The 25,552-nt window shown below is 29.1% G+C and overlaps 6 protein-coding genes across 6 annotated transcripts; 2 read left to right on the top strand and 4 right to left on the bottom strand.

The window, feature by feature from the left end:
* Positions 1 to 208: 208 nt before the first annotated feature.
* On the top strand, positions 209 to 2,328 carry Hmgs (hydroxymethylglutaryl-CoA synthase). Its single transcript, XM_066728897.1, has one exon. It carries the CDS (start codon positions 768 to 770, stop codon positions 2,136 to 2,138), a length of 1,371 nt encoding a protein of 456 aa, XP_066584994.1. The 5' UTR covers positions 209 to 767; the 3' UTR covers positions 2,139 to 2,328.
* A 354-nt stretch (positions 2,329 to 2,682) lies between these two features.
* Positions 2,683 to 5,815, bottom strand: Rab19 (RAS oncogene family member Rab19). The gene is made up of 5 exons (XM_066728899.1): positions 5,274 to 5,815; positions 4,900 to 4,984; positions 4,718 to 4,816; positions 4,479 to 4,636; positions 2,683 to 4,403 (listed from the first exon to the last, which is right to left on the bottom strand). The coding sequence occupies exons 1-5, from the start codon at positions 5,484 to 5,486 to the stop codon at positions 4,296 to 4,298; spliced, it is 663 nt and encodes a 220-aa protein (XP_066584996.1). The 5' UTR covers positions 5,487 to 5,815; the 3' UTR covers positions 2,683 to 4,295.
* A 143-nt stretch (positions 5,816 to 5,958) lies between these two features.
* On the top strand, positions 5,959 to 7,163 carry LOC136774228 (RRP15-like protein). Its single transcript, XM_066728398.1, has 3 exons — positions 5,959 to 6,386; positions 6,470 to 6,674; positions 6,773 to 7,163. The coding sequence occupies exons 1-3, from the start codon at positions 6,049 to 6,051 to the stop codon at positions 6,890 to 6,892; spliced, it is 663 nt and encodes a 220-aa protein (XP_066584495.1). The 5' UTR covers positions 5,959 to 6,048; the 3' UTR covers positions 6,893 to 7,163.
* A 37-nt stretch (positions 7,164 to 7,200) lies between these two features.
* Positions 7,201 to 9,518, bottom strand: LOC136774227 (putative gustatory receptor 28b). Its single transcript, XM_066728397.1, has 7 exons — positions 9,249 to 9,518; positions 8,864 to 9,129; positions 8,026 to 8,205; positions 7,669 to 7,936; positions 7,536 to 7,604; positions 7,381 to 7,470; positions 7,201 to 7,308 (listed from the first exon to the last, which is right to left on the bottom strand). The coding sequence occupies exons 1-7, from the start codon at positions 9,357 to 9,359 to the stop codon at positions 7,225 to 7,227; spliced, it is 1,068 nt and encodes a 355-aa protein (XP_066584494.1). The 5' UTR covers positions 9,360 to 9,518; the 3' UTR covers positions 7,201 to 7,224.
* Positions 9,519 to 11,313: 1,795 nt separating this feature from the next.
* LOC136774264 (putative gustatory receptor 28b) lies at positions 11,314 to 14,728 on the bottom strand. Its single transcript, XM_066728444.1, has 7 exons — positions 14,304 to 14,728; positions 13,918 to 14,183; positions 13,142 to 13,318; positions 12,789 to 13,047; positions 12,653 to 12,721; positions 12,495 to 12,584; positions 11,314 to 12,426 (listed from the first exon to the last, which is right to left on the bottom strand). Exons 1-7 carry the CDS (start codon positions 14,619 to 14,621, stop codon positions 12,331 to 12,333), a joined length of 1,275 nt encoding a protein of 424 aa, XP_066584541.1. The 5' UTR covers positions 14,622 to 14,728; the 3' UTR covers positions 11,314 to 12,330.
* A 7,775-nt stretch (positions 14,729 to 22,503) lies between these two features.
* On the bottom strand, positions 22,504 to 25,353 carry LOC136774310 (putative gustatory receptor 28b). Its single transcript, XM_066728500.1, has 7 exons — positions 24,764 to 25,353; positions 24,434 to 24,699; positions 23,518 to 23,694; positions 23,154 to 23,421; positions 23,020 to 23,088; positions 22,864 to 22,953; positions 22,504 to 22,795 (listed from the first exon to the last, which is right to left on the bottom strand). Exons 1-7 carry the CDS (start codon positions 25,079 to 25,081, stop codon positions 22,700 to 22,702), a joined length of 1,284 nt encoding a protein of 427 aa, XP_066584597.1. The 5' UTR covers positions 25,082 to 25,353; the 3' UTR covers positions 22,504 to 22,699.
* Positions 25,354 to 25,552: the final 199 nt, after the last annotated feature.

Genomic DNA, 25,552 nt, shown 5'->3' with positions numbered 1-25,552 from the left:
TTGGTAGTTTCCCCTCCTTCTGTCAAAGTAGCTGATTGCTACCATCATGCTACTACTTTGCTATCCCCACCTTACGTTACTCTGACTACCTAACCAACCTTACCCAACCACCAACTCGAACCTGGCCAGACCCACTACCACCACCAAGCAATTGCTTCTATTATGGTATAAGTGGGTGGTAGTGGTAGTGTAGTAGTGTGGTGGTGGGGTGGTGGTCAGTGGCGGTGGTGGATGTTCAAACCATTTTCTTTTTAAAGCTTTAGCATGTAGTTTTTCTAGCTGTAGTTTCTCGTGGGCTGTCTTGGTAAACGTGTAGTAAGCTGGTATCGTTAAAATTGCAAGCTTCCAAACACGCAATCACGCACCCATCTCCTGACAATAGGAAGTTGCCCACTGACCGTAATTTTCACCACCTGAGTTTCACTTCTAACCTAAATTCACTGTTTTGGCCAGCCGAACCTGTTTATACCAAAGTACCATCAGTACGCTCACGAATTCACGAATTTTGTTCAAAAAATCCTTCTTCTTCAAAAGTCTTTTAAGAAAACTACGAGCACCTAACAAATCCAACGATATCTTTAATATCAGTTCACCTGTTATTACGTAAAATCATTTTGTAAATTAAGTTAATCAAGTGAAAGTGACATAATACCTTGCGGCTCTACCCCGGATTTTTTGGAGCATACTCTTTGAAATACTTGAAGAAGTATTAATATCGTGAGAGCATCTTTCAAAACGGATTATTTGGAACATTATAGATAGAAATAATGTGGCCTGAAAACGTTGGTATAAAAGCCCTGGAAGTTTATTTTCCTGCCCAATATGTGGATCAACAGGATTTGGAGCAATTTGATAAGGTTTCTGCTGGAAAATACACCATTGGTTTAGGGCAATCTAAAATGGGATTCTGTAATGATCGTGAAGACATCCATTCACTTTGCTTGACTGTCCTGCACAATTTGATGGATAAACATAAAATTAAGCCAGAAGATGTAGGAAGACTGGAAGTAGGTACTGAAACTTTGCTTGATAAGAGCAAGTCTGTTAAATCAGTTCTTATGCAGATATTTGAACCTCATGGGTGTACTAATATAGAAGGTGTAGATTGTACCAATGCTTGTTATGGTGGTACTGCAGCTCTTTTGAATGCTGTTAATTGGGTAGAAAGCAGCTCCTGGGATGGAAGATTAGCCCTGGTAGTTGCTGCGGACAATGCAGTTTATGACATAGGAAGTGCTAGACCCACTGGAGGAGCAGGTGCAATTGCTATGATAGTAGGGCCCAATGCTATTTTACCTTTGGAACGTGGGCTACGAGCATCATGCATGAAGCATGCCTATGATTTTTATAAGCCTAATTTTCACTCAGAGTATCCTACAGTGGATGGACAGCTCTCTATTAAAAGTTACCTCAGCTCTTTGGAAGAATGTTACCAAAAGTATTGTGAGAAGCTGAAAAGTAAAGAAAAACTGGATACTGTATCTTTAAACAACTTTGATGCAATTTTGTTCCATTCTCCATTTTGCAAACTTATACAAAAATCATTTGCCAGATTAGCATTTATTGATTTCCTTAATACGCCAAAAGATAAACTTTCTGAGAAATATTCTGAAGCTAAACAATTCCACCATTTGAAGTTAGAAGACACATATTTTAACAGAGATGTTGAAAAGACATTTACAACATTATCTAAGGAAGATTTTTTACAAAAGACTAAACCAAGCTTACTAATCTCTAATCAAGTGGGAAATATGTATACACCATCCATATATGCAGGATTGGTATCTTTATTGGTTTCTAGATCACCAAACGAATTATGTGATACAAGAATAGGCCTATTTTCATATGGCTCAGGTCTTTGCTCAACCTTTTTCTCTTTAAGAGTAGCACCTGTAGAAAGTGAAGAATTATTAGAATTAATTAACTCTCTTTCGTATGTAAAGCCTCAATTAGAAGCTCGTCAAAAGGTTATGCCGGAAGAATATACACATATTCTTGCTCTAAGGGAGAAGAACTGGCAACTAGCACCATTTGAACCCCAGAGCGATGTGTCTAATATGTTTCCAGGAACATATTATTTAGTAAATGTTGATGAAAAGTATAGAAGAACATACAAAAGAATACCTAATATAATATAGCACTATTTTATTTGTATTTTATTGATTATACATAGATAGTCAAAAAATTCTAATACATTATAGAAAATCTTTTAAATAAATGAATCTGTCTGGTAATGAAAAATGCTGCAAGTATTTAATGCTGGCTAATATACAACAGAATTATAAGAATATGAACATAAAATTGGAATTTCATAAATCAAATATTTTACAGAATTTCTTCAATATTTTTTTTGTATGTTATAATTTTATTATTTAATCAATTAATAAAGTTAATAAAACTTATTTATTTTGTCATTTCCTTATTATGACAAACATTGCAAATATTTTTTTGCTACAGTACAAAATATATTGTAACTTTAAACTTTTCTTTAATATTATCTTAAAAGATTTAATTTCTGTGTTCAAAATATATTATTTATATATTTATATAAATATGGTATTGTTTGTAAAAATGACTACCTCTATATTCTTTATAATTGTTTCACGAATTTTCATTAATATTATATTACTACATATTATTGTTAATTTTGTTATTTATTAAAAATGGAGAACTATTAATTTATCAAGTCTAGTGTATAGGTAAAGCTTTATTATAAATCACATAAATTTTTTTATAAAATTGTTAACATATTTTCATTACAAGCGACATTGTTAAACGATTTTGATGCCTTTTTATCTAATAAAATCTTTCATTATTTGTTACAACGACATTCGTAATATCTAATAAAACCATATCAAAAGTATGGTTCTTCAATAACTAACATGGACCCTTGAATTATTCTAAATTGATAAGGTAATTGTGTAAAAAAGTAATGATTAAGGAATTGTACTTTACTGAAAAATGAACAAATTTATCCAAATAAGTACAAATTATTTATAAAATAATTCTGATAAAAATTTGGCAGGAAATAATTATATTTTATATCTTATAATGTATTGTGAGAAACTGGTTTTGTATAATGTTTATAAAATAAAAACATAATTTTATAATGCCGTTTTGAGTATAATAATTTATAATTCATGAGTACAACAACAAAATTGTTTTTTTTCTACAAGTTACGAGATGCTTTTGATGTTTAATGTTAACGCGTTAATCACCTCTTACTGAGAATTATTAAATTTAAAAAATATACATTTTACGCCATTCTATAAAATCTCTAGTTAAATTAACTGTTTTTTTCTAATTATGATGAGCTTTGTGACGTTTTTTGTTAAAATTATTTAAAAGAATACCTAAAGATATTATCTTTAATAAAATCTATATTTATATAGTATACGGATATCAAACAAGCGTATACAAAAATAGAGAGTTTATACTTTTTACAACACACATTTAATAATTTAATGACGGCGAATAAAATAAATATTTAATTTAATTTAAAATTATAAACACTAACTAAACTTTGTTGGGTATTAGGTAGCATCCTAAGATACAGCTAAACTATGCTTGTGTATAAACTTCACGTTTTTAAGGTCACATAATTATATAATGCATGTAAGTTTTTAGAAGCTCATGATTATTGTTCATGAATATTAGTTATCTATGTACGATTTACATATAAATGTTAAGGCACTTTTCTTATGTGCATTCAAACCTTACACTCAAATCACTAACAATATTCCTAGATATCAGTATAAAAATAAGTATTTATAAATATTAATGTTTTCATTGTCTGATTATATCTACATATTTGACTTTAAAATGACCTTTTGAACTCAACTGAAAGCTTAGAATATTTTCAGACAAAAATTGATCATATTGCTGATATATTTTGCACAATAATCATTTAAAATTTCAAAGCAAGCATATACATTATAGTTTATCATCAGCCAAACAGCCTCTTAAAAAGTATTGTAAAGCAACAAATGTATTATTTAAAGGAAACACTATCAGAATTATAAATCTCTTCTGGTATACTACTGTTACACTAAAACTAATAATTATAGCACCATTTTTAGATTGTTTCATAATTAAAATCTTCAGTATAAAATATCAGATCTTATTTCCTACTTGGCAATAATTAAAACTTTCACATACGATTTAAAATATTTTTCTTATGCATCTATAGTGATTTGTATTAAAAAATTTTATCTATTAATATTCTTCATTATTCAAATTAATACTGTTATCAAATAAATCATAATAGAGAGCCTAATCGATGTAATGACTGCACTTTAAAATATTTTATAAGAACATCCAGAGCAAGAAGACAATTCTCGTCCAACTCCAAGTTTAACAGTGTCCTCATTGTCACTATTGATTTGCCGATTTTCATGTCTTCTCTGGAGGATATAAACATATATTAGTTTTTTTAAATTACTTTTTGTAATAAAAAAAATTTAACTAAAATTGCATACTTTCAATTCAGATGCTAATAAGAAAAAAATAGAATCTATGTTAGTATTATCTTTTGCAGAAGTTTCTACTACTTGTAATACTTCTGGTAAGTATTGACACATCATTTCTGCTTCTTTCTTCTCTACTTCTCTCAAATCTCCTAAATCACACTTATTACCTATGTAAGCATATTAATTTAAAACCAATTAATTAATATTAAGACAGTTTTATCAATATTTTATCAATTAAGTGCACTTACCTACTAATAGAAGTAATACATGAGAAGATGTATATCTACGAACCTCTTCAACCCATTTTTGTATACCTAAAAATGTTGATCGCTTTGATACATCATACACTGAAATTTATAAAGAAATTTATTTAATTAAAAATTATAAGCAGCCTTAATATGGAATAAAAATATAACAATTTTTAACTTACCTACTATTACTCCATTTGCAGATCTATAATAACTTTGGGTTATAGTACGAAATCTTTCTTGTCCAGCTGTGTCCCATATTTGCAACTGTTAAAACAATAATATAAACTAGTTATATCAAATATGTGTTTAGTTATCAGCTTTATCTTGACAAATATTATATAATAATTTATATGTTTCCAAATGAAAATTAGTAATCATTTATATTGAAATGGATAATGGTAAAAATCAATTTGTTAGAAATTGAATGAAAGTATTGAAAGTGTATCATTTGAATTCGACAGAGCTCGGTTTATAAATAGCCTGATAAGGTTTGCCTTTAAAAATATAAAACACAATAGACTAATATGTATGTATTTATTCTAGACCTACCTACCTTTACCCTCTTACCATCTATAACAACCGTTTTCATTGAAAAATCTACTCCTATTGTATTACCATGTCTTTCAATAAATGTACCAGATCTAAATCTTTGAACAACACACGTTTTCCCTGTACCACAATCACCAATAAGCACTATTTTAAATAAATAATCAAAATTTTCATCATTGCCATTAACTAATAAATTAACAGGATCTCGAGTCGACATTATAATGTGCTGTGTTAACTGTAATTATTTCGAGTTAATAGATGAAAATGAATGAGCTGTTCCCGTGCTGTCAGCATCTGTGAAAGTGATATTTATACACGTTTCACGTCAATTCACGTGAATACATCTCTAGAGGTTCTGCCGTTCTGGTTATGTTATCTCTGGTTATCTTGGATTCTGGAGCGCAGAGCAATTAAGTTAGCAGCCTGCAGCAAGCAGATTGGTCATCACGGCATGATCACGGTCATGTTTAGCAACTTTATTTTTATTTCATTTTTAAACAAACAAAAAAGTATGTCTACTATGTATGTATATTAGAAATAGTTGGCTGCCCTGTTTTTTAAAATGGAGTTACAACTGTCTAATAATTCTAATACGTATAAGCTTCGCCTGAAATGGCGGTGTGGCGCCACTGTCTGAGGATTATTTTGAGATGCGAATGATGCGATGCGCCATAGTCCGCCATACATACATGTATAAGTCGCGCGCCATGAGGGCAGGTACCCAACAATCAACATAACCTTATTGTGCAGTATAGTTTATTATAGTAGTACTGTTCAAGATGGTTGCAAGTGATGCTGGTGAGGATAATTCCTTAAAAGGGAATTCAGGATGGGCGGATGCAATGCAAAAGATATTAAATGCTAATAAACCTAAACGAAAGAGAACTGCAGTATTAGCTAAAGCTAAAAAACTAAATGATATCAGAAAGAAGATTGTTGAGACCGAGAATTTGAAAGAGGGCGCTATAATTAATGGTGTAAAGGAGAAAAAAAAAGATCATATACCAGAGGAGCACATAAAAAAGCAAAGGAGAAAAGAAGCATGTTTAGGAATTAGAATTAAGCCATCTATTCTTGACAGAGAGAGGGAAAAACTACTCCAAAAAATTGCAACAAAGTATAATTAATTAATTAAAAACAAGCATTATCATTTAATCTAATATTGTTGTGATCAATTAATTAATATTTTAAACATTACAGGGGTGTTGTACAGCTATTCAATGCAGTAAGGGATCAACAAGTAGAAATTGATGAAAAACTAGTTAAAGCAGGCCCTTTGGAGAGGAAGAAAGAGGATGTGTTAAAAAGCATTGATAAGCGATCCTTCTTAGATGTTTTAATGGGTGGTAGTAAGAGTATTTCTATAGACACTGATTCAAAAAAGAGCATAAAACCTGAAAATAAGGTATTTTAAATAGTTAAAAAGTTTTTTTTATTTAATTCAAAACATATACTATAAATGTAAGTTACATAATTAAAAACATGAATTTTTTATGTTAAAAGGATGATAAAATTTGGAGTGTCTTACGAGATGACTTTGTAATGGGTGCCAAATTGAAAGATTGGGATAAGAATGATGAAAATTCAGATTCTTCAGCGCCTGAGGATATGGATTCTGACTGAAAATTAAATGACTATTTATAAACAGATACTATATTTTAAAAAATTGATACATTTAATATCAATGAGGAATTAAGACTTCCTTTATTTTTAACACAAAGGGAAACAGCTGTTGCACCTTAAACATAATCTATATGTATGAAGGGATTCTTTCTTTTTGCATTTTGTACAATATATAAAATGATCACTTTGTACAATATGAGATTGTGAAGATAATTTAAGCGCATGTACAATTGTTAAGTAGATGTGTAAATTTCTACAGAAATAAGTTTAAATAAATTGTAATTCAAGTTTTAATTATAAATCTACTTGTAAAAAAGAGTTTAGTAGGGTTTTTAATTTCCAAGAACTTTTAGTGCTTTGGTTACATTACTCATTTGAATAAATATAACTACATAGGTTGCCACTGATCCAAAAAACTGTAATAAATAAATATAGATGGTTTAATACTTTACTTATAACGTTTTTGGTAGAAAAATGAATTAACATACTCCCTGAGTGCAATTATCATCAATATTAAAAAAACCAGTTGCAGATAAATATAACGGCTTGAGTACCATTTGCAATGAGAATTGATGAAGCTACAAGTATGGTATATTTATTAGCTTTGATATTAAATAAAAATTTTAAAGTAATATTTTCATACATCTTCCTTTAATTCGCCAGTATTGTAAATATCATCAATTTCTCGAATGATCATATTGGTATTTTGAGCCTGGAGTAAAGAAACTGGTTAATAAATTAATCTATCAAGAAATAAATTGACACAAAAGATTTACCTGTTTAACAACCCATCCACATAAATGATTAATAGAAATCACTCTGACAGCAAATATAAGTCCCCATAGTATTGTGAAAGAAATATCATCAGGTTCGTGTTTTGTTTCGTTATTGATTGCCTGAGTTTGAGTAGCGCGGAAGCTAAAGTATACGGCGTAAGCTGATGCCACGATTTGGTTAAAACTAATAATAAATTCTAGAAGAATCAATTTGCAAAAGGCTCTGTTAATACGACGTGTAATTCGGCAAAGTTCCGAATGTAAATGCCTATTGAAAAAAATTAATTTAATAAATACAAAATGAAGAAAGTACTAAGAAAAATAAAACAATATTTAAATAGTAGAGTTTGGTCTTACATTGAAGTTTGCACGAAGTTATGCAATGAATTTTTCATTGGCTCCGAAACTGTTACGACCATAGATGATTTGTTGGTAACAAATTTATTAGTTTCAATCGTGAATAATTGTGGAGGACTTATCTGTTGAAATCTTTGTCGTATTAGTTTATTCAATTTTTCGAATTTTCGTTCGATAAGTCTAAAGAAAGAATTTTTTATATAAAATAAAATGAAATATATCTATACAAAGAAATGTTATAAAACTATCCACCTACAAATTTCGATTCATTTTATATATTAATTACAAAACACTGGAGAGCAATTACGTAATAGATAGATGTATTCAAATACATTTTTTAGTATTAAGAAAATAATAAATTTAGAACTTTCGAAAGTTAATGTTTTAAAGAAATTTAATATACAAATTTTATTTATATTTCTTTTTAAATAATTTAAAATTATATTGAAATAAGGCCCATTCGAACTACTCGTTATTACACGGAAATAATAATTAAATTATATGTATTAGAGGAAAATATTTTCTTTTTAATATCTGAAATATAAAATTTGGTTTTTAATTTCCTGAATGGCTATAACTAGCTTCTTCATTAAATCTTAAAGCTTCTTTAATCTAATAGACATATGATTTACATAAACAAAATTTACTGTTTATAACCAAATAGATATTTATTCTTGATACCAGCTACTTTCTTGATATGATTATATTATATACTTTATAGTTATTAGCTAATATCTATCTCTATGTAGGTGGCCTGTTTTATACGAGCAGTTCTGAGAAAATAATAGACTGAATTTAATTATTTTTTTAAATGTGACATGTTGCACAGTCAACTTACAAAAGTGATAATCCAAAAGCAACGTCAGCGGCAGAATTGGTATATACAGGCAGATGATAAGCGGCGACCATAAAAAGACTTTCCATTATTCCATAATATCTTATGCAATTTAATAAATCCATTAAAAACAATGAAGATATAATTGTTAGCCATAGAAAAAATACATATTTCAGTTCGCGAGAGTCCTTCTTATAATCTCTCTTTGCACCGAGTATTTCCAGAGTCTCATCCGTTTCAATCATTCTCCTCCAAACAATCAAGGCTTTCTTAAAATCATAGTTATTACAAATTAATGCTTTCCTCGATAATATTATAATCACGACATCAATGCACAATGATACAATTTTTTTTTAAATAATTTAATTATAGAATATTTTAGACTTACAGAACGTTTGAAGGTTGATAAAGTCATGGTGAAAAATGCGATGACATAATTTACACCCACTGACAAGAAGGTTGAAAGAAATTCAAATAAACGCCACTCTACAAACATCATCGATTTAAAACTTGAAATAATGCCATATGTTACGAAGCTGTACAATAATATTTTATAAACAACACTGAGCAGTAACTGTGGTTTGTTTTTCGGAATTTCGAAGATTCCGACTCCGAGCAGCCAGCTGACCCATTCTTGAAAAATGAAAGAGTCCTTAAATTCGACCGCTGCCCTTTCAGTAGGCGTCGATATTCTTTTGCAATTCATTTCTCACATTTGTTGCGTTTGCGAGGCCTGGAAGAGCTTGACAAAACAATTGAAATACCTTCCCTTTACGAGTAAATGAATAAAAATGGTACGAAGGTCGAACGTGAACATTCATTTTACATCGATCTAATAATGTTTTAAATTGTCTACGTTCATTACGAATTCCACGAGTAATAATGCTTGATAAGTGCTCACTGATGTCACTTGGGGAATTCTTTGTCAACTGATGCATTTTGCAAATATCCATTTTTCATTAGCCACATCAACAATAACGAGTAGTTTTACTTATCATAGACTGAACACCCCCACCCGTTTTATTACCAATATCCAACACACCCTTTTAGCTTATCAGTAATCACCATGATTTTCAGATAATTTCTGTTTTCCTTAATTGACCACGATCGATTAAAATTATGACGGTTATTTTTGGATTTTTTCTTTAAATTTTGGTTCATGTTTTTAGACCACTGGGATTTCATGCAATTTTTTTATTTCAAAAATTTCGGAAAATTTGATAGTCTTTTATTGACTTGGTATCGATGAAATTGTAATTATTTGTATTATAGCGTTTCTTATGAGGCTTTTCGATATGGACTAAAGATTAATGAACCATTACATATATAGGAATCGAATAGAGAAAATAATTAATAAATTATATATAGATTTCATTACACCTTTGAACCATTAAATTTTTTCATACGCGTTAAGCCAGTCGCTCATCTGGATAACTATTACTAAAAATGTACAATTGTGCATCAACAGACTACAAAGCAATATTATCATTTTAAAAATATACAATTATATTGATAATTTAAACGTTTCTCTACCGACCCCACTGTTAAAAGAATTTTTAAGCGTAAAAATTCTGAAACTAATTAACAATTAGAGAACTAAGTTCCAACTGCATGGTGAATCACTCAGCATTTAATTAGAATTTCAAGTGTAAATAATTAAATTTTACTACGATAGTAACTAAAGGGTTTATGTTACTAAATACAATCAAAAGATATCAACTATAATCTCAATATATACAAAGCATACTCACTATGCAATATAAATTTCCACCCTATTTTTATTGTCTAAATTATTCATCTGAGAAATGTAGCAATTTAATCAGATATATAGTTCATATGACTGCACCTAAATCATTTTTGCAGTTATAAATCTCGATTTTTAATGAATTGTCACCGAGCCCTTTTTATTACTTACAACTTTCACACTTGTTAAAGTGATAAGCAGCTCTACAATTTTTAAAAAATTAATTTTTTTTGTTTTAAATGCACTTTTTATGATTTTAAAAATGATATTCCTAAATATCATTTCTAGGAAAAACGGCTGAGTATTTTAAATTCGCACAGAACGTAACCGCCTGCATATATTATAATCATAAAGGGTATATATGTTTAAAATGCCATAAAGGATGTACGTAAAGCGTTTATCTCTAAATCTAATAGAGAGACGTAAAAATGAAATTTTGCATAAAAACTTTCTAAATTAAAATAATAAAATATTTCGAAAAGGCCCTATGCACAAATTTAAAATTCTTATATACTAAAATAAATGTCTTCTTGTGTTTATAATCTGGAAAGTTTTCAGTGTATAGTGAACCTTATTATATATGACTTAAAACTTGAAACTTGTTTTCTCGAGATTGAATTTTTTTATGTGGGGAGAAACAAAACTTGAAAAAATCTTTAACAATCAACTTTAAAATTTGACTACATATTCAGAACTATATTATCTAGCATCTATACAGAACTACGTAAGTTTTTCCATTATGTTTCACAGCGTAATTGTTATAAACTATTACTGATTACTTTTTATTGAATTTTTTTATATTTTACTCAAAAATGTATCAATTAATTAGTAATTGTATACAATACAAATAAATAATATAGTATTAGTTCATTACTCTCTGCTATAAAAATTTAGATTGATCGGCTCATCGTATTACGAGCAGGTGTAAATACACAGAGTATATATAAATATTCCTGTATTTCCTTACTTAAAAGAGTAAACAAAATGTGCCAGCCAAGTACATGAAGCAAAATTTCAAAATTTCAAAATTTACAGTCTTTCACCATTTACTGCAATGTTTATCTATTGGATACTTTGTCAAACTAATATTTTTTACTCCACTTTCCATCTTCTAATAGCTGTTTTAAGAAAATACACGAATGTTGATATAACCTGCATAAATGTTGTAGAAGCTAAGAGCATTAACTTAATTAATACTATTAAATATTGTTAATTATTTTAGCACGATATGTTTAATAATACTTTGTTATGAATTTATTGATTTTAAGTAGAAATGAAAGGAAAAAAAAAATAAACACGCGACCAGAAATCGAACCCTGTATGGTCATTTACTAATACACGTGTAATTATATTCATTTGACATACATTCAAGCGTATAGTGTCTGTGTGTTTATTTCTACATTTCTCCGCTACATCTCTTACTGTCACTCGTGGCAATATTCTTATTACTTCTGAAATAGAAAAGAATGATACGAAGTTTGCAGATGATAATGACGATTATAGTGATAAAGAAGAAATAGAATTAGTGAAAAGTGGTGATGAGAGAATCAGTGAGATAAACTAATCATGGGAATAAATATCAGTGTGAAAAAATAATTTTGCAAGCAAAGATAGTGATGATAATGCATTAAAAGTACATTTTTAAGATGGGCTAATGAGATGCAAATGATTTTAAAAAATAATAAACCTAAACAAACAAATTCAACCATAATTTGTTAAAAGAAGTTTAGCTGGGCTTATTATTTCCAAGAAGTTTAAATGCTTTGGCTGTACTACTCATCTGTATAAATATTACTACGTAGGTTGCCACTGATCCGAAAAACTGCAAGAAATAATTTCAGTTTAATATTTTACTTACAAGCTTTTTGATCAAAAAATCAATTAACATACTCCTCGAGTGCAATTATCATCAATGTTAAAAAAGCCAGTTGCAGTTAAATACAAAGGTTTGAGTACCATTTGCAACGAGAATTGATGAAGCTGCAAATATGATACATTTATTAATCATATAACACTAAATTATTTGTTTTAAATGAATACTTTCGTACATCTTCCTTTACGTCTTCACTATTGTAAAAATCATCAATTTCTCGAATGACTACGTTGGTATATTGGGCCTATGGTTAAGAGACTTGATAATAAATTAATCGATCATGGATTAAGGTATTAAAATAAAAGATTTACCTGTTTAGAAACCCAGCCACACAAGTGATTAACAGAAATCACTCTGAAAGCAAATACAATTCCCCATACTACCATTACTGTAAGATCTTCTGAATCTTTTCTATCGTCTAGCAGAGTTCGACTACCGCGTAAAGAAAAGTAAACAGTGTAAGCTGATGCGAGGATTTGGTTAAAACTAATGATTAATTCTAAAATAATTAACAAGCAAAAGGCTTCGTTAATACAACGTGTTATTCTGCAAAGTTCCGAGTGTAAATGCCTGTTGAAAAAATTAATTTAACTAATAAATAATGAAGAAAATATTAAGTTATATAAAAGAATATTTATATATAAGTAATAGCATTTCATCTTACATTGAAGTTTGCACCAAGTGTTTCAATGAATTTTTTATTGGCTCCGATACTGTAATAACCATTGGTAATTTGGTAGAAAAACTGTTTGTTTTAATTGTAAAAAGCTGCAAAGTATTTATGTTTTTAAATTTTTGCCGCATTAGATTATTTAATCTCTCGAATCTTCGTCCGATTATTCTAAAAAAATAATTTTGTATACAAGAAAGCGAAATATCTAGATAAAAAGAAGTTAATTAAACGATCAAATATTTTAATATTTTCATTTCTTATGTTTATATTTTATTAAATGTTGTAGAAAAATTACGTGGAACACACATAAACAAAAATATATTCAAATATGCTTATAATATTAATATAAGAACAGATTTTGGAGAAATTTTGAAAAGTTACAGCTTTAAAAAAACAAAAAAATAAAAAATTTGTTTTCTAGTTATTTCAAACTAAACAGAAACACGATTTACGCGAATCTTTCATTATTACATAGAAATAATTATTAAATTATATTTTGGAACAATAATGTTCTTATAATATCTGAAATATAAATTTTAATCTTTAACTTATGAACTCTATAAGCATTTTTTAAGTTTATTATGATTCATTTAACCAATATTTACAGTTTGCCAACAAATATTTATTTAGTAAACCAAATCATTCTTTGAATTAATTAATTAATAATTCTCTTCGTGTAAACGTTCCCATTTTATACAAGCAGTCTTGAGCAATTAATAGACTGAATTGAATTTTTCTTTGCGTGAAATATTGTAATAACAACTTACAAAAGCGATAATCCAAAAGAGATGTCAGCAACAGAATTGGTAAAAACAGGCAAATGAAAACTAGTTGCAGCTAAAAGACCCCGCCACATTCCATAATATCTGACGAAATTCCATGTATCCATTGTAAATAATGTTATTACTATTGTTAGCCACAGAATAAATACGTATCTGACTTCGAGGCAGTCTTTTTTATGATCATTTTTTGCACCAAGCTTTTCTAGTGTTTCATCCATTTCTACCATTCTCCTCCAAATAACCAAGGCTTTCTTGAAATGATAATTATTATAAATTTTCGCTTAATTTTCCAATAATATTATTCAATACTTTGATAAATATTAATAAAATTTTCTTTAAATAATTCTCCTGTAGAATATTTTCTGACTTACAGCGCGTTTGAAGGTAGAAAAAGTCATGGTGAAAAATGCAACGACATAATTTACACCGATTGCCATAAAGACCGCAACAACTTCAAAGAGACGCCACTCTGCTTGCATCATCCATTTGAAATTTGAAATAATTCCATAAGATATGTAACTGTACAATAATATTTTATAAATAACACTTAACACCACCCGCGGTTTGTTATTTGGAATTTCGAAAACTCCAACTCCGAGCAGCCAATTAACCCATTCTTGACAAAGGAAAGAGCTCTTAAATTCGGTTGCTGCTTTGTCAGTAGGTGTCCATGCTTTTTTGCAACTCATTTCTCACATTTATTACCTCTTCCAGGCCTGAAGGAGCTTGATAAAATAACTGTTATATCTTCCCTTTACGAGTGAACGAATAAAAATGTCTATGAAGAACCGTTGGATATACGAACATTTATTTTACATCGGTCTAATTGTTTTAGATTGGCTACGTTCATTAGGGATTCCGCGAGTAATAATGCTGATAAGTGCTCACTGATGTCACTCAGGGAATTCTTCGCCTACTGATACATTTTGCAAATATTCATTTTTCATTAGCCACATCAAGTATGACGTATAGTTTCATGTATCATATAGTCTCAACTTCCCCACTCTTCTTGTTATCAGTATATCCCAACATCAATTTTCAGCTTATCATCAATAACCATGATTTTTAGTTATTTGTCTTTTCAGCAACATGTAATTAACTTTCGGAGAGTTTTAATGGACAGTTGATTGAATATTTATAACTTTGCTTGGGTTGGAACATTTAAAAAGCATTTTTATTGGAAATTTGCACACATGCACACAATGCGTGTGTATTTATTTTATTTTAGGATTATTATACCTAAAATCCTCGTTAAAAAACAGCTGCTCAGATTTCTGTCAATTTAAAAATTTTAAGAATTCTCAACGACTCATTTTTTATTAGAAAAGTCCTTCGTTCAAGGATAAATTTCATCTCTCGAATTTTATTCTCAATTTTCCGCAAAAGATGCGAGGAATCCTCGGGAATGGTGTAAAAAGCACTCAATAAACTTTCAGAGAGCTAATTTAATACTTTATTCGGGTTTATAATAAAGTCAATCAAACTTACAGGCTATGCGACATCCTTGATGCTTTTGCCCCTGGCCGCTGCAAGTTCACAAACACAACATAACAAAAAAATAGCACGTATGTTTTCCAATGCAGGCCACATTCACTAATATTTCAATTATTACACGAAATTTTATGAATGTAAACGCTTTATTTTCATTACACACTACACTTTACTAGTATACATTGCCCATCTACAAACTAAACGCAAACACTTTTCCCATTATCCTGACGGCGGGACAAAAATTATTCCGTCATAAAAACTCAACTTACAAATTTTTCAAAAATAGTGCTTTTTCGAGCTAATTTTCCTGGACTATAGAACACACTAAACAAATGCTGAGAATGTCTAAATTTGATAAATTTTACTAGTGTTAAAACATTGTTCTTGTATTATTATCATATATATAACCATAAAATTTATTTGAGAACGGTATTGTCATCTTTTGTCATTACAAAATGAAATTGAATACGAAAGAGCTGTTTAGCAAAATCATGAGTCTTTTTCAAAGGTAAAGAATTCGTGATGAAAAGGCTAAGTCTTACTTCGTTAGCAATTGTTTTACAACAAAAAGATTATATTGAAAATAATAAAATTATAACTATAAAATGTTACTTTATTTCTTTTAAAGAAAGATACGATTATTTAAATGCTAGATGTTGATATCCAAGAAGTATTAAAGCGGCTGAAAACTGGATCAATTAATTACTTCTGAAGCAACATTGAAGTTACAAAATAAAGGTGCAGTATCTACCCCGGTAGCAAAATTGGCTCAAATGACGTAAAAATGACTGGATTTTTGGTCATAATGACGTCATCTCGACCAATCTTGCTACTGGGGTATTAACCGTCCTTTTAATTTGGGCAGGAATCACGATTAATAATGTCTTGTCGGAAGTTTGCGAGACTAATAGTAACCCGTGCCAGAAATACAAAACATGTATGGCTGATGGACCTTTTTGGCACGGGGTAAGTAAATGTTCACTATAAACTTTCAAATATATATTGTTGCATTTAGTTATATTTATTTTTGCTTTTTATTAACGGCACCCGCCGCCATCATTCGTTGAACCTTTAAAAAGTGCTTCAAGAATGGGCAAAAAAATGTGTTAAAAGTGTTTATGAATCAAAGAAACCTATTGATTAACACAATCATGTAATTAAAGTAAATAAACCACTTGTTATTGGTGATATATAATTGAAAAATAAACTTGAATTACTTATCCTTTCTATTGGTAAAAATACTTCGATTTTTATTGAAAGAATTTGATGAAATATCTGCGTAGGTTAAAATTCGCTGTTGTGTATTTCCTGTATTCCTTTATTATCCATTTTTAATCATGAAAAATGTATTACACATTTAATATTACTGAAACCTCTTATATGCTCTATCTCAGTAATATTTACGACGATAACAGCGTTGTGTATGAGATAATTCAATGATTTTACGAGTCTCAGAAGTCTTTGATTACAACTGAGACGCATTTCTCATTAGACAGAAGTTATTTTTCGGGGGATCCTGTATACTCTAATTATACATATTCCTTTATAGTTTCTTATTAATTAAAAGCATAAGTGTAAAATTAATATTCAATATTATAGATATTTACTATTTATTATAAAGAGTTTTTAAATAAGAGATTTATTTCAAAGCGTAAAGAAAATTTGGTCAGGAAGAATAGCAATTTATAAGAGTATCTATAATGGATATTTGGCAAATGCTGTATTGCATTATTATATTCTAAGAGAGTTAGTATGTTTAGCTAAAGTAAAAGTACGCCTCTTTTCACAAATTATATTTCTATTGATTTAAAACAACAGCACGCTGTTGAAAGACACCGTACTTATATTTTAAATCAAAGACAAATCATATAGAACACCATGGTAAAATTTATGTTAATTACTCGCGCGCGCGCGCGCGAAATTTACTATACGAATTAGGAGAATAATGTAAACAGGAGAATAAAAGCTATTTCGTTATCAGTAGTCTTCATAACATTTTATTACCCCTTGTTAGTATGTGGAGGATAATTATTTCTAATATGTTTTAAAAGTAATTTTTACAGGAATTTTTGTTGTGTCTATATAACAAACCAAAGTAATTTTACAAAATGTAATAAATCGAGTCAATTACTTTTCTTTACAATAAATAGTAATGAAATATTTGTTTAATTCGACTATCACACATACACAATGCTTAAAATATTAGGAAGAAGCTTTGATAACAGTGTTTAACAAGCTCGGACGATAGGAAACATAAAAAATTTTGAGTAATAAAATGCGTAATAAAGTTTTGGCAAACTTTCAAATATTATGAGACACGAAAATGTATAATAATAGATACAAAATAAAATTACTCTCGTGGATGATTAAAATGCATCGATAAAGTAGTTTTAAAATGTAATTCTGGGGAGGATAGAACTTGGTCGATTTCTGTAATAAATAAGAAGGAAACATAATTGATAAGGATACACATACATTGCTTGGATTGCACTTGGAAAATAATATATCCCAAAAAACAAGATTCGCTTATAGAAAAAGACGGCGAGTACATAAATTGTCCAGAGTAATCAATATAGTAAAATAAAATAATCCAATTAAAAAATTAGTGAAATCTAAATGTTAGGCAAGTCTTTATTTTTACTATGGTAAAAGTTAAAATTTTGAAAAACAAATAGTAACACAACTGAGTTACTTTCCGGAAGGGGGGGGGTCTGTAATGTTTATACGTATGTCGCTATTTTACAATAGAAGCGTTGCTTCTCCTAATTCCAAAATATGGCTATTTAAGGCCATTGCATAGAACGAACCCTAGGCAAGTAGTTTTTTTACGTAACTTTTTATTTTTCGAAACTTTAACTTTTACCACAGTAATAATAAATACTTGCCAAATATTTAGATTACACTACATTTTTTAATTGGAATATTTTATTTTACTATATTGTGTACACTGGACAATTTATGTACTTGCCGTCTCTTTTTACAAGCGAAGCTTGTTTTTTGCGGTATATATTACACATTACGTGTAATCCTCTTCTCAATGTGTGTGTGTCTTTTTCAATAATGTTTCCTTCTCTTTTATTAAAAAAATCGACCAACTTCTATCCTCTCTTCAGAATTACATTTTAAAACTACTTTATCGATGCGTTTTAATCATCCACCACAGTAATTTTATTTTTTATCTTACTACTATACTTTTTCGTGTCTCATATTATTTCAAAGTTTGCCACAACTTTATTATGCATTTTATTACTCAAACTTTTTGTTATGTTTCTTGTCGTCCGAGCTTGCTAAAAACCGTTTTCAAAGTTACTTCCTATCATTTTTAGCATTGTGTGTGGGTGTGTGATAGTCGAATTTAACCGAATATTTCATTATTATTTATTATAAAGGAAAGTAATTGACTCGATTTATTGCATTTTTTAAAATTACATTGGTTTGTTATATGTATAGACACAACAAAAATTCCTGTAAAAATTACTTTTAAAACATATTAGAAATAATTATCCTCCACATACTAACAAGGGGTAATAAAATGTTATGAAGACTACTGATAACGAAATAGCTTTTATTCTCCTGTTTACACTATTCTCCTAATTCGTATAGTAAATTTCGCGCGCGCGCGCGAGTAATTAACATAAATTTTACTACGGTGGTCTATATGATTTGTCTTTGATTTAAAATATAAGTACGGTGTCTTTCAATAGCGTGCTGTTGTTTTAAATGAATAGAAATATAATTTGTGAAAAGAGGCGTACTTTTACTTTAGCTAAACATACTAACTCTCTTAGAATATAATAATGCAATACAGTATTTGCCAAATATCCATTATAGATACTCTTATAAATTGCTATTCTTCTTGACCAAATTTTCTTCATGCTTTGAAATATAAATCTCTTGTTTAAAAATTCTTTATAATAAATAGTAAATATCTATAATATTGAATGTTAATTTTATACTTGCTTTTAATTAACAAGAAACTATAACGGAATATGTATAATTAGAGTATACAGGATCCCCCGAAAAATAACTTGTGTCTAATGAGAAATGCGTCTCAGTTGTAATCAAAAACTCATCTTTGAGACTCGTAAAATCGTTGAATTATCTCATGCAAAGCGCTGTTATCGTCGTAAATATTACTGAGATAGAGCATATAAGAGGTTTCAGTAATTTTAAATGTGTAATACATTTCTCATTATTAACAATGGATAATAAAGGAATACAGGAAATGCACAACAGCGAATTTTAACCTACGCGAATATTTCATCAGAATCTTTCAATAAAAGTCGAAGTATTTTTTCCAATAGAAAGGATAAGTAATTTAAGTTTATTTTTCAATTATATATCACCAATATTAAATGGTTTATTTACTTTAACACTAAACGTACCAAACAGGGTCAAATGACCTTTTTCAAATGTAAACACACGTGTATAAAAAATCCTCGGTATACGTTTAGTGTTAATTACATGATTGTGTTAATCAATAGGATTCTATGATCCATAAACCTCTTTCCTACATTTATCTTGCCGTTCTTTAAGCGCTTGTTATTTTATAGGATTATCGAATCCTTGCGGCGGCGGTTCCTGTTAATAAAAAGCAAAAATGAATATAATTAAATGCAACAATTATATACTTTAAGGTTTATATTGAGAACATTTACTTACCCCGTACCAATAAGGTCCATCGGCCATACATTGTTTGTACTTCTGGCACTTGATATCATTCTGGCAATCTTCCGACAAGACATTATTAATCGTGAATCCTGCCCAAATTAAAAGAACGGTTAATAGATACACCTTCATTGTGTAGCTTCAATGTTGCGTCAGAAGTAATTAATTGATTCAGTTTTCAGTTGTTTGTATACTTCTTCGATATCAACATCTAACATTTAAACTATCTTATCTTTCTTTAAAAGAAGTAAAGTAACACTTTTTAGTTATATATTTATATTATCTTCAATATAATATTGTGTTGTAAAGCGAATACCAATGAAGTAAGACTTAGCCTTTTCGTCACGAATTTTTTACCTTTGAAAAAGACTCATGATTTTGCTAAACAGGTCTTTCGTATTCAATTTCATTTTGTAATGACAAAAGATGACAATACCGTTCTCAAATAAATTTTATGGTTATATGATAATAATACGAGAACAATGTTTTAACACTAGTAAAATTTATCAAATGTAGACATTCTCAGTATTTGTTTAGTGTGTTCTATAGTCCAGGAAAATTAGCTGGAAAAAGCATTGTTTTTGAAAAAAATTGTAAGTCTACTTTTTATGACGGGATAATGGGAAAAATGTTTGCGGTTAGTTTGTAGGTAGGGAAGTTTATTAATAAAATTATATATATATAAAGATAATTCGAAAAACCATTATAGCTAGGAAATAATAAAAAATTCGCAGTTATAAGTATGGCGAAATCCTACAAAACAAGACTAATTACGTTAAAATACGTAAATTAGTTTTATTGCAAAAAAATAAAAACCATAAATTTTGCCTGTTTTTTCAATGTTAAATAACTAATAAGTTTTTCATTTTTCGGATTTGAGCGAGCAGGTTCTACCCTCTCCCCATTCCGACCTCACCGTACCCCTATTTTTATTTTTACTTCTTGAAATAGCCTCGTCGATGGATTTTCGAATTTTCCAACCACGACCGAGGGTGACCGGATCCTTTTCACTTTTGACGCGCGCGAGTGCACTTTTGTCGCTTTTCATCAGCAATTTCAACGAAATTCGTGCTTTTCTCCATTCTATAAATAGAAAAATCTTCCAAAATATAGAGAAATAAGTTAAAAATTCGTACAAGACGTCAATGCCTAGTGTGCGTGCTGTGCTTGTGCTGTGCTTGTGCTGTGAATTCGTACTTCTCTCAATTTCTAATTAAAATATATCTTTTGAAATACAATGTGGTAACTTGAAAATCGTGAATATCGTCAGTGCGCGGCGTGTGTACGTTGTGCTTCCCTTATATATTCGCAATTTTCTTAATTATCGTAATTAAATAATCTTTTATAAAACATATGATATTGAAGTGTAGTGTTTGGTGAAAATTAAATCGTTTATATTCTTAAAAATTCGTGAAATAATTGAAATACCATCAGTGAATATGGCCTGCAGAGTGGAAATCGTGTGTGCTGTTTTTGTGTTGTGTTTATGAACTTGCAGTAGCCAAGAGCAAAAATCTTTAGGAGTCTCATAACCTGTGTATAAGTTTCGTTGACTTCATTATATATAAACTTGAATAAAGTATCAATTTAACCCGTTTCGTCCCTAAACGACATAAATTTTCTTTTCTTTTTGCATTACTGGAAATAATAGAAAACATTTCTATTAAAAAATATGTTTTAATTTTTTAGATTTCTGAGCTCTTTAATCATTTTATTTCGTATGCTCTATTGTTAAATAAAAGTGCGCCAATATAATTTTTCTAATCCTCGCTTACCGTTGATTGTTTCTATACTCTTTAGTAAAACGTGAAGGTGATTAAAAAATATTAGTCATTCCTTAAAATAAGGCCCAGTTTACATATTATCAGATTATGTAAGGTTGGTACTAATACTTTTGCAATAAACTATAGAATACTAATTATTTGTATAACATAACTCAGTTATGTAAAGTTAATTAGTTTTAAATTAATATTTAAAAAATCGAAAATCTTATTTATGTTGTTATTGCAGTCAGTAAACGATATGTATATGGTGACTCAAAAAAGAACGTAAAACTTGAAGATAAGGAGTAATACAAATAATTTAAAAAGTTCTTTTTTATTTAATTCAAAACATATTTTATAAATGTAATAGTTACACAATTAAAATTTTTTTTTTTTTATTAAAAGGATAATAAAATGTAGAGTGAACAACGAAATGACTTTGTAATAGGTATCACGTTTAAAGACTGGGGAAAAAATAATGACAAGAATTCAGATTTTGCAGCTCTTGATTATATATCTTGACTAAAATTAAAATGCCTATGCATAAACCAACGTACTAAATTTTATAAGAAAATAAATACATTAGATGTCAATAAGGTAATTAAGTCTTCTTTTCTTTATGAACATGAAAGAATGGAATTGTTGCACATTAAATACAATCTTTATTTACAAAGAGGTAATTATAGTTTTATCATTTTGTACAATATATAAAATGATCACTTTGTACGATTTTAGAATAAATGTAACTTAAAAGCATATACAATCGTTAAACCATATTTTTTTTACATAAGTTTTAATAAATTACAATTAAAATGATAATTATATATCTGTTTGTAAAAAAAAATTTAGTCAGGCTTTTCATCTCCAAGAACTTTCAATGCTTTGGTTGTACTACTCATCTGTATAAATATTACTACGTAAGTTGCCACTGATCCAAAAAACTGCAATAAATAATTCTAGTTTAATACTTTACTCGTAAACTTTTTGATTAAAAAATGTATTTGCATACTCCTCGGGTGCAATTATCATCAATGTTAAAAAAGCCAGTTGCAGTTAAATACAAAGGTTTGAGTACCATTTGCAACGAGAATTGATGAAGCTGCAAATATGATACATTTATTAATCCTAACACTAAATTATTTGTTTTAAATGAATACTTTCGTACATCTTCCTTTACGTCTCCGGTATTATAAATGTCATCAATTTCTCGAATGATTGTGTTGGTTTTTTGAGCCTGTTGTAAAGAAACTTGATAAGAAATTAATCAATTAACGAATAAATTAACGGACAAAAATTTACCTGTTTAGCGATCCAGCCACATAAGTGATTAATAGAAACCACTCTGAAAGCAAATACAAGTCCCCATACTACCATTACAATAAGATCTTCTGAATTATCTTCTATTTCGTTATTGCTCGTTTCATGTAGGCTACCACGTAAGTAAAAGTAAACAGTGTAAGCTGATGCGATGATTTGATTAAAACTAATAATTAATTCTAGAATAATTAACATACAAAAGGCATCGTTAACACGACGAGTAATTTTGCAAAGTTCTAAATGTATATGCCTGTTGAAAAAAAAGAAATTAAATACTACATAATGAAGATAATATTAAATAGTTATATGAATAAAACAATATTTAAGTAGTAGCGTTTGATCTTACATTGAAGTTTGCACCAAGTGTTTCAATGAATTTTTCGTAGGCTCTGAAATTGTTACAACCACTGGTGATTTCGAATCGAATCTATTTGTTTTAATTGTGAATAATTGCAAAGTATTTATTTTTTTAAACCTCTGTAGCATTAGATTATTCAGTTTCTCGAATCTTCGTCCAATAGTTCTGAAAGAAGAAACTTTATACAACAAAATGAAATATCCGGGTAAACTGAAATTGTAGAACAGACCATATTAATATTTCCATTCATATTTATACATTGTAAAACGCTGTAGAGCAATATCACTTAGCAACAAAATGTATTGTTTGTTTGAAACAAAAGAACAAATTTAAGAGAAATTTTGAACGTTAATAATAAAAGTGAATATATAAATTTAAAAATTTTTTTTCGTGTACTTTTTTACATTGAATACATACAAACATGTCACATCTGAATCTTTAAAAGTTGCTAAAAAATAATTATTAAGGCATTTAGAAATATATTGTTTTTGATATATCTGATATATAGAATTAAGAGTATTTATCTTCTTGAATAGTAATAAGCTTCTTGACATAATAATAAATCTCGTTAACCCAAGTGAAGTATGGTGCATTTAATAAACATTACTCGCGCGCGTGCATTATAATAAAATATTTACTTGGTACCAAATAACTTTGGATGTGATTAGCTTATACATTTTTTGGATTAAAATTAGCTAGTATTTCTTCCATTGTAGGTGGTCCATTTTAGGAAAGTACTCCTGAGCTAATAATAAGAACTGAACTTGATTTTTTCCTATAAAGCACGCATGTCTAAAAGTCATCTTAAAGTTATCTTTTGGATTGTTGGATGACTGAAAGATGATTTTAAGACCAAACGTGCCGAAGGGGTTCTTATATATGAAATTTTGCAACATCAACTTACAGTAGGGCTATTCCAAAAGAGATGTCAGCGACAGAATTGGTAAATACAGGCAGATGATAGCAGGTTGCTGCTAAGAAACCTTGCCATATTCCATAATATCTCAAGAAATTCACTGTATCCATTATAAACATTGATGATATAATTATTAGCCATAGAATAAATACATATTTAGCATCATGAGAGTCTTTTTTATAATCTCTTTTTGCACCGAGTTTGTCCAGAGTTGCGTCCGTTTCAATCACTCTCCTCCAAAGGATCAAAGCTTTCTTAAAACGATAGTTAATATAAATTTCTTTCAATAATTTTATTGTAAATTATTTTCAGACTTACAGAACGTTTGAAGGTAGAAAAAGTCATCGTGAAAAATGCGACGACATAATTTACACCAATTGCCATGAAGAGTGCAACAACTTCAAAAACACGCCACTCTGTTTTCAACATCACTTCGAAACTTGTAATAATTCCATATGATATGAAACTGTATAATAGTATTTTATAAGTAATACTTAATAGTATCCGTGGTTTGTTGCTCGGAAATTCAAAAATTCCAACTCCGAGCAGCCAATTAATCCATTCTTGAAACTTGAAAGAGTCCTTAAACAGGTTTGTTGCTCTTTCATCGGATGTCAATGTTCCTTTGCTACTCATTTTTCACATTTATTACCTTTTCAAGGACTGAAAAAGTTTAATAAAATAACTGGAATATCTTTCCTTTACGAGTAAAAGAATAAAAATGGCACGAAGAAACGTTGAATATGAACATTTATTTTACAGTGGTCTAATTGTTTTATATTGTCTACGTTCATTACGAATTCTACGAGTAATAATGCTTGATAAGTGCTCACTGATGTCATTCAGGGAATTCTTCGTCAACTGATGCATTTTGCTGATATTCCTTTTCATTACCGGCTTTAACTATAACGAGTAGTTTTACTTATCATTGGCTAAACGCCCCCACCCTTTTTCTTATCAGTATTCAACATCTCCACTTTCAGTTTATCAGCAATCACCATGAGTTTCAGTTAATTAGTATTTTTCTTAATTGACCAGTTTTGTTTAAAATCATTGCGCCAATTTCTCACTTGTATTCAGGAAATCTGTCTAATGAACTTTTGCATA

This window comes from Prorops nasuta, unplaced genomic scaffold, assembly GCF_024137725.1.
Source record: "Prorops nasuta isolate Cenicafe-Biocafe unplaced genomic scaffold, Cenicafe_Pnas_1.2 PNAS00006, whole genome shotgun sequence".
In the NCBI taxonomy this organism is placed as follows: Eukaryota; Metazoa; Arthropoda; class Insecta; order Hymenoptera; family Bethylidae; genus Prorops; species Prorops nasuta.
Note: the sequence above shows the minus strand (reverse complement) of the source record. Positions and strands in the feature narration are given on the sequence as shown.